Source organism: Polypterus senegalus, chromosome 6 (genome assembly GCF_016835505.1).
Source record: "Polypterus senegalus isolate Bchr_013 chromosome 6, ASM1683550v1, whole genome shotgun sequence".
Lineage (NCBI taxonomy): Eukaryota > Metazoa > Chordata > Cladistia > Polypteriformes > Polypteridae > Polypterus > Polypterus senegalus.
This window is the reverse complement of record NC_053159.1, coordinates 82,166,966-82,183,843: the sequence shown is the minus strand read 5'-3', so window position 1 is coordinate 82,183,843 and position 16,878 is coordinate 82,166,966. Positions and strand designations below refer to the sequence as shown.

At 35.6% G+C, this 16,878-nt stretch overlaps 1 protein-coding gene across 1 annotated transcript in view; it reads right to left on the bottom strand.

Annotated features, from left to right (window-relative positions):
- The window catches only part of fam207a (family with sequence similarity 207 member A), a 121,320-nt gene that overhangs the window by 19,118 nt on the left and 85,324 nt on the right, over nt 1–16,878 (bottom strand). Inside the window, exon 6 of the mRNA XM_039755062.1 lies at nt 13,675–13,743. Within this exon, the coding sequence (XP_039610996.1) occupies nt 13,675–13,743 (69 nt within the window). The remainder of the gene's footprint in view (nt 1–13,674; nt 13,744–16,878) is intronic.

Here is a 16,878-nt window from a genome sequence, read left to right as displayed (position 1 = left end):
CTACTCCTCAAATAACAGAAAACCTCAAACCAGGAGGAAAAAGAAGATTAAGTGATCTTATCTCTAAACCTGCTGTGGAATATGTAATCCCAGCTCTCAACAAAATATGCTAGCTTGCCAAATAGACTAAAAACCCTCTGCCCACAAGAGAAACGGAGCATTTATTACTTTAATCACACCAGTTGAAGCATAAATATTGAGAAAAGGCTAATAAGAAATATGCATATTAGCAATAAATACCATTCCAGAAATAGCTACTCCTGTGTGTTCAAAAAATATTGAAAAAAAAGAAATAACATTCTGGAAATATTATAAGGCATCATACTCATCACAATGTAACACAAATGAGGCTGATAGCTTGTAAACGCCTACGGTAGTCTGTTAAGCTACCAGTTTTGCAAACATGGTAGTCCAGGCACACTTACTAGTACCCCAACTTTATATGTGGAGTGAAGGTGAACATATTACAGGAGCACTTATTTATAAAGTCTCCTTCTACATGAGCATCTAGCACTCTTTTACCGCAATATAAACAAAATTGACATCTTAGAAGATAAAATTTTAGCAAATATATGATTTTTAAAGGATTATTTTATGTTTATGTGTGGCCTTTGTTCCAATTTACACTGAAATAATTTATTAAAAATTATTAATATTGTATTTTTAAATTTTGTTTTCAGGACTTCAGATTCCAACAATAAGTTTCTCTGTCAAAAACATCAATTTGACCTTCAGGGTTTATTCTGAAGTGCAACATGCCCTTTATAGTGTCATACACCTTTACCTGACCAAGTAACCAGAGCCAGTGATCTATGAATTAAAATTTGTCATGTTTGGAGGGCCCTCATATTGCTAAAAGATAAGGTTTAGGTCTGAAAAAGCATGTTCACACTCTGTTGTGTTTGGGCTAATAGTAGGAAGCATTTTCACAACCTCCAGTATACCACTTAGGATCCCAGAGTACATATTGGTTAATGGTGAACATCTTATTTTTATAAGATTTATCTCATGCCCTTTCTGTCATTGCATAAGGTAAGATCTGTTTGTAATCAAGTACAACCCTTTGATTTCGAAAGATTAATTATTTCCTAAGGCTGAACACTTAAAAATCTGTGACAGGATCGCTCAAGCCATCACATGTGACCAATAAGCTGCTGAATATTTTAGGGCATTTTCTCAGTGGTAACAAGTTCTGTCAGTTGAAAACAGTTGGTGCACAGGTGTACATTTTTCTTTCTAATTTGTACATTTTATGTAATGACTCTGCACTGCATCAGAATTTGTTAGATATTGCAGGCTGACTAGTATAGTAAACAGTCTAATGTTAGTATGCTTTCTCACCTTTTCAGTCCTAAAATGAACTTTGCCTTAAAGAAAACACTGCTTTTATATGTGGTTTCTAGATGCTCTCTGCATAGAACATGGTGCATTCTTTTACTTGGTTGTGATACTGCTCCCTCCCTGCAGTCATCACTACTTTTCCTAACATCCACTGTATTAAATGTGCTAAAAAGTTTGTATGTATTTTTGTCATGATGCTGCTTGTAATTATGATTCCTTGTAAATGGAATTGAAGCAGTAGTGGAATAGTCATTTACTCTTTTTTTATCCATAACAAAGTACTGTATGTGTTATTTATTACTTTATTTACATTTTTAATTTACTTTTTTTTTTACAGTCTTTTAAGGTAATTGCTGAGCATGCTTTATTGCTGTAAGCCTTCCATCCATTTTAACATTTCTGACTGACTACTTTTTAAAATACTGTCTCTTTTGGTGGGGAAAGCAAATATGAAACTAACCACTGGATTAAGCATTCAGTAAATAACTGTGTCTTGCATATAGACAGCCCAATGTATTCACATTGTGAAACCAATAAAGTTTTAAACAAAACAAAATCATTTGGTATGGAACTCATAGTGCATGTTTTTTATTTAATTTAAAGTAAAGCTTGTCTATTTCCCGTATCTATAGTACACTATTACGTGAATTTAGAGCTCTTGTTTTGCAAAGATAGCACTTTAACATACAGATGGTATCTTCAAATAACCCTACAATATTCCTTTAGCCCTAAGCAATGCTCAGTGTCATTGGAGACAAAAGGAGTGTTGCCCTTCAATTGAACTGTGAAATCCCTTTCAGTTTCAGTTACAAGAATATTTGAACTTATATACTTAACTTACACCATGTGAATTCAGTGCTGTACAAGTGCTCATTAGTCCAATTCCACAGACTCTGTTCCATTATTCAATGTTCCATCTATAACCTTCATCTTTAATAGAGATTGGCCTATTTTCCCAGTATATCAAATAAACTATGCTTTATACCAGTGGTTCTCAAACTCATACCTGGGGGTCCCATGAAGCTGTAGGTTTTTAATTCACCTACTTTCACAGTAATTTTAACTGTAATTGATCTCATTTAATAAGATGGTCCTTATTCATGTTTATGATTCTGCAGTGAGAAAAGTACACTAGTGTGATTTGTATATTTATTTAAGACATTTAGAAATATTTGTTTTTGCTATAGCTTTAAACTATTAACCCTTTGTTTGTTATTGTCCTATTAATTTGCCTTTCTGCTGTGTGGTTTGCGCCCTTGTATCCTAATAATGACAAATAACAATAAACATAGGAGACACCTGGGCTATTGGCACTGAATGCTAAACGGAAGCAACTGTTTCAGCATCAGACCCACTAATGTGATCATTAGTGAATAATGGATTGCATAACCAGACACCCTCAAAAATGAAAATAATGTTGATGATAAAAAAAAACCCAACAAAAAAAACGCCACTAAATTATCCCTATGTAACAAAACATAATTGCTACGTCCATTCTCATAAAAGATTATTTACTTTGCAACTTTTACATTTACCCCAAAACACAGAAACCAAGAAATAACACCTTGCTTAATTAGGTTAGAAGCCCAAAAACAAAAAGTTTATTGGAGCAAAAATCTGTCCCCATATGGGGTCCCCAGAACTGAGTTTGAAAACCACTGCTTTACAGTCATACATTCCTATAGCTTTGCTTGTGTAGAACTTCTTACCACAATAAATCAAATTCTTAAAACTTTCTAACCTCCTGAATTTGTTCTACAATGAAAATGTTGTGCTGGAAGTACAGTACTTCTCTACTTATACACATGTAATGTTCCCATGTAAATATATAAGCAATTACACCATCTGCTAAAGTGAAAAAGGTAATCGTTTCTACAAGTTCATTTAATAACCAAGTTTTAAGTGCCAATGATATAAATGAAAGAAAAGCCTTAAAGGAAAATTAATCTAACATTGCAACACTGTCTCATCTGACATTTAATGATATCACTACAATATAAAAGCCTCTCTAGCAAAGCATATTACCTGTAATTCTGTGCTGGAATCTAACAAATTTCTCCTTTAAAATATGTTTCTATTGCAGATTTAAATCCACTACCTACTCAGAATGGCACTTAACCATTGTTTTAAGACAATGGTTACTGGATTACAGAAAACAAAATGTTTTGTTTGTATTAGGAATGTCACAATATAGAATTTTTTAATAGAGTACATAAACTTTATTAATCCAAAGGGAAAATTCAATATTCAATACAAATGCCAGTGAAATTTTATGATACCCTATACCTATTCAATATTGCGGAAAAACAGAAACCTTTTTCAATGGCGTTTTATTACAATACCTCAATTATTCAAGTGAACAATATTGTGCTTTATCTATAATCGCATATAAAAATTAAACATATAAATATTAATAGTATATATTAGTAATAGGTCTAGACATATAATTTAAGTAAACTAGTAATGTCATTCATAAATATCAAAATAAAATGAAGGGCTTGAACTTGAATTTGTGGTCAGTATCACAACAAATGGGGGATGTACAATCTTGGGGAAATTTATGCATAGGATTTATAAGTAAATATCATGAGGGCAGCACAGTGGCACAGTGGGTAGTGCTGCTGCCTTGCAGTTAGGAGCCCCGGGTTCGCTTCCTGGGTCCTCCCTGCATGGAGTTTGCATGATCTCCCTGTATCTGTGTGGGTTTCCTCCGGGTACTCCGGTTTCCTCCCACAGTCCAAAGGCATGCAGGTTAGGTGCATTGGCGGTTCTAAATTGTCCCTAGTGTGTGCTTTGTGTGTGTGTGCGCACACCTTGTGGTGGGCTGGCGCCCTGCCCGGGGTTTGTTTCCTGCCTTGCACCCTGTGTTGGCTGGGATTGTCTCCAGCAGACCCACGTGACCCTGTAGTTAGGATATAGCGGGTTGGATAATGGATGGATGAAATATCATGAACTACCTAGTTTATTATGGCATGTGCACATTTTACATTTATTCTATAACATTTTCTCTCCAGTTACTGAAAATACTCCTTAAAACAAATACAAAAAAAAAAAAAATTCAAACATTATTTGCACTGTTGAATTAGTGAATTCCATATAAAAAATTTTTATAAGCCGTTTTTTTTAATGACATACATTGTATGTTAGAGTGTAACATCTGCTGTTATTAGATATATTTGTATCATTTGTATCAAAAACTACTATTAAAGAGTATTATTAAACAGGTGAGTAAAATTATTCCAGATTTCAAATGTCGCAAACTTTTGATGCTGTAATTGCCCACAGCTGTTCCTATTATAAAATATTTTGTATGAAATAAAACTTGTCAATTTTATATTGTTCCAATATTTCAGAACTCCTGAAATCAGGCTTTGCTGTGCTATTTTCAAGGTTTCTTACATGAGTGATCATACTGTTATTGCTTATGCCTGTGTATTAATACAGAATTAGAAAATTACCCGAACTGTTACCTGTACTCAATTTATTTTGTAACTGTGAGAAAGCATTACATTCTTCAAGGTACCATTCAAACATATGACGTGTGCTTTCACTTATGGGTTATACTAATAAACATTTGATAGTCTTCAAAAACCAAAACAATAACAAATTCAGTGTTTTTACTTGCATATTCAGCAGTGAAATAAGCTCTTTTCACCTACATTAATAACTGTGTGTGCAGCCATAAGTATCTGTTAATGCAATACATGTCCTATTAATAGGGAAATGTGCCTTGTGCTTTGAAGCACTGAAACATCAAATCAATTAAATTTTGATATTAACAAATGGATCAGCGAACTTCATTCCTGATGTAGACAAGCCAAATAGCCACATGCTCATTACAATCAGAAAATGGATGCAAAGCCTTCATTCTGTTAGTCTGAGTAGATGATTAATGAGAATACACATCTAGGGAGAACTTGTCAAAATGTTTGTAGTAAAGAGTGGTGAAATCCATTGCTGTGAAGGCTACATCCACAGACATACTTCCTAAAACACAGTTCCTCAGTTAACCAAGTCCATGCCCTTTACACCGCTGAGGTTGAGTTTGAGCAAGAATTCTTGTACATACCTAATTAAGCAGATGTTGTTCTGTTTCCTTCCAATTCCTTTCATGGTCTTAAAGTATGGATATTCATGATCATCTATTAAAACTAGAAATTATGTAATACCATACTATCTTCTGCTTTATATATTTGCAGAAGTGCAATTTTAGTACCTGGTTTCTCTGTGTTCCAGACAAATGAGTTTCAATTTGACCAAAATATTTCATTTGTTTATAGACAGTATATAAGTATACTTTTAAACAGAACTTAGAGCTTCAAAGGATGTGAATTTTCAACAATTTTAACCCTCCCTGCTAAAGAGGTAGATTAACATATGGTTCGATACTTTTCAACAAACGGCAGAAAGTAGGTATGAATACATTTTTAAGTTTTCTTGTGACTACAATTTACAGATATTTGAGCAGTTCTAAGATAGTCAACAAAAAGTGATGTAGTTTAATTTCTGAAGCAAAACAATTCATTGAGAAAAGCAGGCTCTTAGTTAAGTTACATTTGAATCCATTGATTTGAACTTCATGAAAAGCAATATGAGTATCACTGCTGAGTTTGGATCTGTGATGAAAACTATACTACTGTATGTCATCAGCATTAAGAAAGGGCTTTTGTTCAAGTTCTTTCCTTTTGGTCAATTTTTCTTTTTATCTCTCATCATTTCCAGTGACACACTGGCATGGCTTCAACAACAGTTTCAAAAAGCATTGGCAATAATGGACAATACTGAGTTCTTGTGTTAAATAATTTAAATTTATATTACTTATTAAGCACAAGCTTTTAGGTGAGTGTATATAAATGTGACTGAAGCACATATATAGGGACTAAACTAAAATTTGTATGGTATAGTAAAAAGATATACTCATTCACTATATCAAAAGCTTTTCTTTCCAGGGCAAGGTTATTATACTTGGTGGAAAGTGTTAAAAAAAAAGAGCTCTAAAGTCCATTTTGATAAATGATATAGAAACAAAGCTTAAAGTTTAGTGAAAATAAGAAACTGAAATTAAAACCACAAACTTGAAAAATTAGTGAAGCAAAACAAAAATAAGCAGAAATGAAAACGTATTGTTTCTATTTAAATAAAATTGCTGGTAGCCTACTATTGACTGGGTCAGGTTAAGTTTTTGTCATGTGTACTTAGTACAAAGAAATTCGTACTTGCATTGCTACTCATAATAGTCAACAAAAATGCATTACAAAAAAGAAAAAAAATCCTCTGAGGTGCATGTGCAAGTTTACATTTTCAGGGCATAATAGACCTCCTTTTGGTATTTAGTTATTAAAACTGGGCATATGGCTGACCCTGCGCTCTGAAAAAATATAAAGCTTATTAAAAACCATTATAAGCTTTGTGCTTCCACTGCTCACCCTTGATCCTACCAATTGCTCTCTCCTCCATCCCTCCATTCTTTCTTTCTTTCCCCTCAACCTCCAGATGTCCATCTTTTCTGTTCCTTCTTTTTCCCTTGATATCCCCACTGTCTTGCTCAGGCTCCTTTTATACATCAGTGGACACTGGTGCATTAAGAACCCCAGAGCAATAATGAGGAATTTGGCCAAGCTGTGTGTGCCTGCACATGAATACGGGCGCTGTCAATTTCTTCATCAGCTACCCATGGACGCCCGTTCTTGCTACTGCAAACAACTATGCTCACCCACTGCTTGACTGCGCTTTTTTATCAAAAAAAACTCAAACGGCCAAGGACCTTTATCACACTTTACCACGTAACACCTGTATTGTGAATTTCATTTGTGCAGTGACTGGCAGCTATTCTGTTTGAAAAATGTTTGCTTGTAAAACATAGCGAAGCACAATGTGACCAAAATATTACAATAAATTTATTTATGATTTAAAGAAGAAAGCATTGTTTGATTGGAGTTAAAGCTATTAAATCAGATAGCAGCATCAGAGACAACAGTTTAGGATAAATTGTACTCACTATCAAAATGACAAAACAATTAGAATATTCTGAAAAATCTGTGATGAAATAGAGGTCTGAGTCAGGGCAAAGTTATATAAAAAAAAAAAAAAAAAAAATACCAGTGCACTAAGAAAAGAAAAACAAAACAGAAGAAAGGATGGGCAGAATCAGAATCGATGATCAGTGATGGAGAGAAAGGAATGGTGGATTGTGGGTGATGGAAAGCCTTCTTCGATATCGAGTAAAAGCCAATGATGCATAGTGTAACACAGAGGCTTGGCTCAATGTGTCCTGACAAACAGCAAAGCATGTAGTTGGGACAATGCCAGAGGCAGGGAGCATAGCTGCTGGATTCTTCGATGGCCACAAGACCTGATGGGGTGAACTGTAGAGACAAGTAAGAAAGATGCACTGTAGTGACAGGAAGGACAAAAGAAGGAAAAGAACCTGATGTTTGCATGGGTTTATGGGTAGTTTTCATGTATCACTTATTTCTGGTTTGAATCAATAATGAGGACTGATTTTAGGGAAAATGTATTTATTTGAGGACACCGTACCTTTGCAACTTGTGATTTTATACCCCTAAATTGTTAAATAAAAGCAGTAACATTTTATCCCAGTCACGTCGTCAACATTTCTAGGTTCAAGGATGATGTGGCAGCTGCAGCCAACTTGGACCGTCACAAAATCACATTGTTTATATTTGCTAAAATACTGCCCACGAAGTATAACTGCTTGAAAACAGTGTAGTAGGAAATGTTACTTAATGTAAATTGTGCAAAGCATATTAAAAATTGCATGAACTGTAAGTATCATTGGATTATTTTAAAAATAACCCCTCTGCCCCACTTAGATCCCATATGCAATAACCCTAAATATTATCTTATAAATGCTGTCTGTCTCTAGCTTTTTGAAGAAATGCTTTGTTCTCCCTCATTTTCTTTTATTATTTTGTATTTTTTTGGTGATGTTCCTTTATTGCGTCTCATTTGATTTTTGCTTTTCATCTGTAGTGTTCAGTTCGACTCAGTGAATTAGGCAAATGTAATCAAGAATAAAAGGATGAATGAAAAAAATGTTCGTTTTAAAAAAATAAAAGTTTCACGTTGTTATTCATTTTAGCAATACCAGAATGTGATTCTACTTTTAGACTTTGATGTAAATACAGAGCTGTGATTCATGTCAATTTAAAATCAAGTTTGAATCATTTTTAATGATTAGTTTTGTATAATATGTTAATACGTTGCCAGCGCAATTTTTTCTTAAGCTTTGGTCATGAGAAACATTTACTTCAGCTTTACGAATGAACTGCTTGTGCCCGAATAGTTTAAAAAAAAGTCACCCTAATAAATTTATTTCAAATGCCTGCTGTAGTTCATAAACATTTCAGATTATTACATATGAACAGAAATGGTATACTAGTAAATACTGCTTAAAAGGCATGAAGCCTTAGACAAGACATTGCTGTTGACTATCCCTCCTTTTTCACTAAATAGCTATGCACTATGTGGCTATGAATGCTAATGAGTATGGTGGTTGTAAGCTGCATAAACAGAATATGCTTTTGAATCTGGGATAGTAAATGAGATGGTCCTGTCTGGGAGTGCTATGAGTATGACACCAACAGTAACAAAAGCAAGTGTTTAACTGATGACGTAGAAGTCTCAATTAAAGCGAAAGGACCAGACAAATTCAAAAACACAATTAAACTGCTTTCAATTCTATAAAGAGTTTGAAGACCACGACAGGCTGAAAGAACACAAATCTACCAAAGAAGGTAAAGTAAGATCAACAAACATGAACTTGGCTGCTGCTCAGTCTCCTCTGTCAGTTGAAGACAACAAAAAGGAAAGTACACTGGCACAACTATTTACTGAATGTCTAGGAGGTTGTTTGAATTACCTGCTTTCATAAGTTAGTGTAAAGTGTTTGAGCCTCCAAAGTAAACAGCCTGTTCCTTGAAAAGATAGTCACTGCTACAATGTGAGTGACACACATCTTATAAATCATTCAGAAAATAATGCTCTGTATAGACTGCAACAGCAAATTCAGCCTCACTGAGTCTTTTATAGGCATATCTGCCCATTTTACCAGTTTCTTTGTTATGTAGGCTAGAAACAGCATGGATTTCTTAATCTTTATCACATAAGACATTTTTTTAAGCTAAAATGAAAATTAAACAGAAATGATTTGAGGTACTGTAAGTTGCCAAAAATAAAAATTTAAAAATAAATTATCAAAATTTTGTACAACTAAACTATAAATAATATAATTGGTAAAAATAATATAGAAATAAAAAACTTATTTAAAAAGATGGAACTAAAACAACCTTGACTCAGAGACCAAGGGACCTTTGGAAGTTCAGATGCCATAGGTATATATTTACATTTATTAATTGCTGAACATATGACAATTGATGTCCACTTCTACTAAACCCAGTTTTATCTTCTAATATTATAGAAGGAAAAATTTAATGTTAGTATTCAGTAGTGGGACTTGCTCTCTCTCTCTCTGCCCTCCTCACCCCACAATCTTCCTCCCCAAATAAGTCTACAAACATGGGATGCCTGAAATGCAGATCCCTCTTGACAAAGGTGATTAATGGGTTGCTTCGTAAACAGTACATTTTAATTTATTTACTGATAATCCTAATCAGACAGTCGAAAAATAAAAAAATAAAATATAATATAAATAAACAAAATAAAAGAAAAAAGTAGAAAAAAAACTAAACCTAAATTGTGGTCTCCTGCTTGGAATTAATCTAACAAGCACTTTGGCCAAAAATATTCCAAATTATATGTTCCTGTGTAATTAATTGAAAGAGCTCAAAGCAACCAAAATCCATTTTCCAACCCGCTGAATCCGAACACAGGGTCACGGGGGTCTGCTGGAGCCAATCCCAGCCAACACAGGGCACAAGGCAGGAACCAATTCTGGGCAGGGTGCCAACCCACTGCAGGACACACTAGGGCCCATTTAGAATCACCAATCCACCTAACCGGCATGTCTTTGGACCGTGGGAGGAAAACGGAGCGCCCGGAGGAAACACACGCAGTCACGGGGAGAACATACCAACTCCACGCAGGGAGGACCCGGGAAGTGAACCCGGGTCTCCTAACTGCGAGGCAGCAGCGCTACCACTGCACCACCGTGTCGCCCAGAAAGTAGTATAGGAAAATGCAAAAGATATGCTTAGATGAATTATAAAGTCACAAATGATGACAACAGTAATAATGCTAAAATATAGTAACTCAAATGATAAAAGAATGTAATAGTGAAAAATGGTGATGACAAACAAATAAGATCATAATTAAAATACATGAAATTAAAAATAGTTATACAGCATGGTATATACAATGCACGTTACTTAATCATAACAGTCTTTAAAAAAAGTCTGCAAGACGTTAAACGTTAACAAAGCTGTTTCTTATATTTTAGTACATTAGTGAACTTTGTGTATCTTTGAACATGCTCAATCGTATTCTCGATTCTAGTCCTTTACAGGACTCTATTTAGGTTTTGAGAGTATTAGAAAAATGTCTCAGCATAAAAGAAAATGCCATACTAGGGGTCTCATGCATAATGCCGAGCATAGAATTCACACTAAAACATGTCGTATGGACAAAAGTGGAAATGTGCATATGCACAAAAAAATCCAGATGCATAAATCTGTGTGAATGCCAACTTCCACGTTCTTCCACTCAGCGTGAAAAGTAATGCTCGTGTACGCACCTGTGACTCCACCCCGACTCATCCCAGAATTACGCCTCTTTGAATATGTTCTTTCAATATGCTAATCCTCCATAACCTTATTTTCCTATAAAATGGTAAAATAACAACAACAATAATAATAATAGGATAAAAAACAGTGAAAAATACACAATATGAAAGCATAAGTGGATCAGGTTGTGCAATATTACAACTATAATGCAAGTTTACAGTGAGGCAATTGTACTTATAAGTACAAACAGTTCTACTGGGAGCACTTGATGGGACTGATTGAGTGCATTTATAGCTCTTGGGATGAAACTGTTCCTGAACCGTAAGGTCTGTACAATAAAGGCTCTGAAGCATTTTTCGAATGGGAGTGTTCAAATGGACTGTGCGCATGGCTGCGATATTTCTTCCATCTCTTGACACAATCTGCGGTACAGTTTTACGATCAGCTGCTGTAGAGCTGTGATCCCACACTCAGATACAGTGGGTTAAATACTCTAAGTGGTGCACTGATAGTGACAACGCTAAAGCAGCTATAGTATTTGGAATAGTTTGGCCATTCTGTGCACCATTATATGGTTACGGGCTGAACACAATCAGATGCCTTAAACTAATAAACGATATGCAGTTAATTCTAGTGTATTTGATAAAGCCTCGTCAGGGATGTGAATCTAAAAAAATAAAGGGAAACCACACAGGAACAGCAGCATTGCTTTGACACTGGGAGATGCCAGTTTGTAAAACCGAGCAGAGAACTTGAGTATGCAAGGGATTGACATGGTGTGAAAATGTGCATGGCATTATGCCAAGTTTAGTTTTTATACATTGCGATGTTAGCATGAAAATGGGCGTATGCAACATTTTTGTGCGTACACACTGTTTATATATGAGGTCCCAGATGTCTACACTACATAGTCACTGCCTAGTAGTATTATATGTAAGCTCTCTGATTCTGAAACTCATTGTCTAATATTACTTTATGTAAGCTCTCTTATTTGGAAAAGTTTAGAAACACATATATCCAATAATTCTTAAAAATAATCTCTCCCTTCTCTCTGGGGCGAAATAACAAATTTGTTTTTTCAGAAGTCTGCCATATTTAATGATGAAGGCCTTCAGAAAATATTTACCATGTAAGCAATGTATCCATTCAATCTTCAACCTGACTTTCCTTAATTACATCTCCCTAGACTTTAATGAAAACGTCTAACTTGAATTTCATATGCCTTACACTTTCCAGACCTTCAGGAACTCCAAAATTTTTTTTTTCTTTTTTCTTCTTGCTGTATCTTCTGAACCATGTGACAGATTAGGGTTATTGCTCGCACCCTTGTACCCTCAGACACCACGTCAGACACCACGTCAGACACCAGATAAAAGTCCAATTATTATTTATTATTATAATAATGTGCACAAAGCATGCTCTTCTCCACAATTCCCAATAAACAAACAATACTCAAATAACCAAATCCTCCAATCTCCCAGACGCTTAGCCACCCTGCCTCCCAACTCAGCTCATTGTCTGGGAGCTCCCACAGTCCTTTTATACTCCCTGACCCGGAGATGTTCCTGCCCAACAGTCCACAAGTCCTTATTCCTTCCGGGTCAGGGTAAACAATGCTTTTTCTCACCCCGGAAGCCCGTCGCTCTTCCTATGACGAACTTCCGGGTCATAGGGCACGAAGAACTCTTTGGTCCTCCCTGCAGCTCCCTCTCGTGGCCCCCATGGCATCCAGCAGGGCGGTGCATAAAAACTCCATTGTCCATGATGCCCTGCTGGTCTTCTGGGGACCTCCATGCTGCAAGGAGGGCTCCACCTGGCGGCTTGGGGGTATTGGCCGGGATAAACAGCCGGCCATCCTCCACAACCAATTAATTTATTTTATTTTAGTTTGTTCTTTTTATTTTTTAAAGGGAGTTGCATTTGATCAAGGGGTAATCATCATTTGTTCAAACTGTTTAATGTGGGAAGTTGTTTTCACATTGCGAGCAACAAGCACTTATTTTACTATCAATTTTACTGTTCCCCAAAGCTTGGAGCGCTTACCTAAGCTTTTTACCTTGTCCTAAAGTTTCTTCCTAATATCATTTAAAACCTCTCTCTTATCTGTCATTATTTCCCATAAGTAGTTTTGTGTAGTGTTCTAGTTACAGAATTATTTGTGAAACAAGTCTTTGAGAACTGAATATGGAAAGTTTTCATTTCCAGCCCTGCCACTGCCAAATATAAAGCTTCTACAACTATAGCACCAGGAAAATCAGGGTCTATGTCTGTATCTTCATTTGCTGTAGCCTGTAGCCTTGTCATACTATGTCCACTTCTTTTGAGTCTTTTAAAGGATGTTGTTTTGAAAGGATATTGTGTTCAATACTGTAAAAGGTCTTACTAGGAGCATTCAAATGCAGGATATCTTGTAATATTTGAAGAATAAGAGGATTAAAGCATTGTGTCTTAAGAAGAGGCAATCTCATGTGCCCATGCCTGATAAAAGTCTAAAAACAGTCTCTAATTAAATAAGACTGTAGGCAATTATCAAAATACAGCAGGCCAAAGGTAAAAAGAATAAGGTTAGCATTTAGACAATTAAATAAGTTACCAATAATGATGATTATAAATGGCAAGAAAAGGTACTCACAAAAACTTGCGCTTCTGTGCTGGTTTCATTTGACTGAAGTCTATGGGATCTGGCTTCTTCTTTACATTGCTTAAAAATTTAAAAACACACAAATCAAATACAACATCATGATAGCATGGTAAACATATAACCTAATTTCCTTTACAATAATCAACTTTAACTTCAAAATGCTTGCTACAGTGATAAATAAGAGAAAATATCCATTCCAGCACACAGGGACCACCCCTCATAAACCCCTTGGCCTTCCTCAGAACCCATAACTCATGAAGCACAGCAACAGTATCTTTATCAAAAGCATCATCTCTATAGACATTTTCTAATAACAGTTTGTTCTTCAAAACACACACCATTGCCAGATATCATTTTAGAACCAATGGCACATGCAGCAGGAAATGGATTGCTCCATGAAGCACATTACACAATCAGAAGATGTTTTGTGTTCATTTTAAGCATAAAAAGTGCTGCAAAAGTTTTGGGCAAGCATGCATTAGTGTTCAAAAGTTTGGAATCACTCAGAAATGTTTTTTTAGACAAAAGGATACTTTTTTTTTATCAGGGTACCATTAATTTGATCCAAAACATTTGGAAACATACTACCCGGTGTTTGTGTTATTTTGCCCATTTTAACCTCTTCTTATCACTGCTGTAGATGACACTGGTATTTTCTGTGTAGTGTTTAAGGAAGCAATGAACTAAGAGTTTGTATGGTATCTGTTTCTCAAACAGCACACTCTGATGTGCTAATCATCTTGTTCAGGTGTGCATCTGGAGAAGTGAGAAGAGAGAAGTGGACACCTTTGTGTGAAATCTTTAGTTTCTTAGCAATCTGTTGCATCAAATAACTTTCATTTTTGAAAATAACAATAGACTACAGTATTTCTTGACAAAGCTACTCATTTTGACCATGTTTATACCTAGAATTGAACTTCAACAATGGTAGAACCTTAGTTTGTTGAATAGAAAAAGAGGTTACAACTCTGCTGACACATTTTAAAAGGTTTTTCTATAGTAACCAATTATAATTTAAAAATGACTAATTAATGGTGAGTTAAGATAAATGTACCATTAAGACACAGGAATAATGGCTGCTGAAAATGTGGGTTATAGTCATATATGTGAATTAAAAAAAAAAAATTATATATACTATATATATATATATATACACATATATATATATATATACATATATATATATATATATATATATATATATATATACACACTATATATATATATATATATATACACATATACACACACTATATATATATATATATATATATATATATATATATATATATATATATATATATATATATATATATATATATATATATATATATATACACACTATATATATATATATATATATATATATATATATATATATATATATACTGTTCAAAAGAATTAAAGGAACACTTTTTAATCAGAGTATAGCATAAAGTCAATGAAACTTATGGGATATTAATCTGGTCAATTAAGTAGCAGAGGGGGGGTTGTTAATCAGTTTCAGCTGCTGTGGTGTTAATGAAATTAACAACAGATGCACTAGAGGGGCAACAATGAGATGACCCCCAAAACAGGAATGGTTTAACAGGTGGAGGCCACTGACATTTTTCCCTCCTCATCTTTTCTGACTGTTTCTTCACTAGTTTTGCATTTGGCTACAGTCAGTGTCACTACTGGTAGCAGGAGGCGATACCTGGACCCTACAGAGGTTGCACAGGTTGTCCAACTTCTCCAGGATGGCAGATCATTGTCATTGTCAGTGTCATTGCCAGAAGGTTTGCTGTGTCTCCCTGCACTGTCTCAAGGGCATGGAGGAGATTCTAGGAGACAAGCAGTTACTCTAGGAGAGCTGGAGAGGGCCATAGAAGGTCCATAACCCATCAGCAGGACCAGTATCTGCTCCTTTGGGCAAGGAGGAACAGGATGAGCACTGCCAGAGCCCTACAAAATGACCTCCAGCAGGACACTGGTGTGAATGTCTCTGACCAAACAACCAGAAAGACTTCATGAGGGTGACCCAAGGGCCCCATGTCCTCTAATGGGCCCTGAGCTCACTGCCCAGCAGCATGCAGCTCGATTGGCATTCGCCATAGAATACCAGAATTGGCAGATGCACCACTGGTGCCCTGTGCTTTTACAGATGAGAGCAGGTTCACCCTGAGCACGTGACAGAAGTGAAAGGGTCTGGAGAAACCATGGAGAACATTATGCTGCCTGTAACCTCATTCAGCATGAGTAGTTTGGTGGTGGGTTAATGATTGTCTGGGGAGACATATCCATGGAGGGTCACACAGACCGCTACAGGCTTGAAAAAGGCACCTTGGCTGCCATTAGGTATCAGGATGAAATCCTTGGACCCATTGTCAGACCCTATGCTGGTACAGTGGCTCCTGGTGCACGACAATTCCTGGCCTCATGTGGTGAGAGTATGCAGGCAGTTCCTGGAGGATGAAGGAATTGATACCATAGACTGGCCACCACACTTTCCTGACCTAAATCCAATAGAACACCTCTGGGACATTATGTTTTGGTCCATCCAATGCCACCAGGTTGCACCTCAGACTGTCCAGGAGCTCAGTGATGCCCTGGTCCAGATCTGGGAGGAGATCCCCCACAACACCATCTGTCATCTCATTAGAAGCATGCACCGATGTTTTCAGGCATGTATACAAGAACACAGGGGCCATACAAAGTGCTGCTTACAATTTTGAGTTGCTGCAATTAAATTTTGGCAAAATGGACTAGCCTGCCACATAATTTTTTCACTCTGATTTTTGGGCGTCTTTGAATTCAGGGCTCTGTAGGTTGATCATTTTCATTTCCATCAAACGATGTGGCATCCTTTCGTTCCTAACACATTACCCAGTCTATATCAGTATAGATATCCAGGAGGATTTCATATATATATATTATATATATATAAATAAATATAAATATATATATATATATATATATATATATATATATATATATATATATATATATATATATATATATATATATATATATACCACACACACACGCAATGGGATGCAAAGGTTTGGGCAACCTTGTTAATAGTCATTATTTTCCTGTATACTATAAACTATAAAAATGTCAGTTAAATATATCATATAGGAGACACACACAGTGATATTTGAGAAGTGAAATGAAGTTTATTGGATTTACAGAAAGTGTGCAATAATTGTTCAA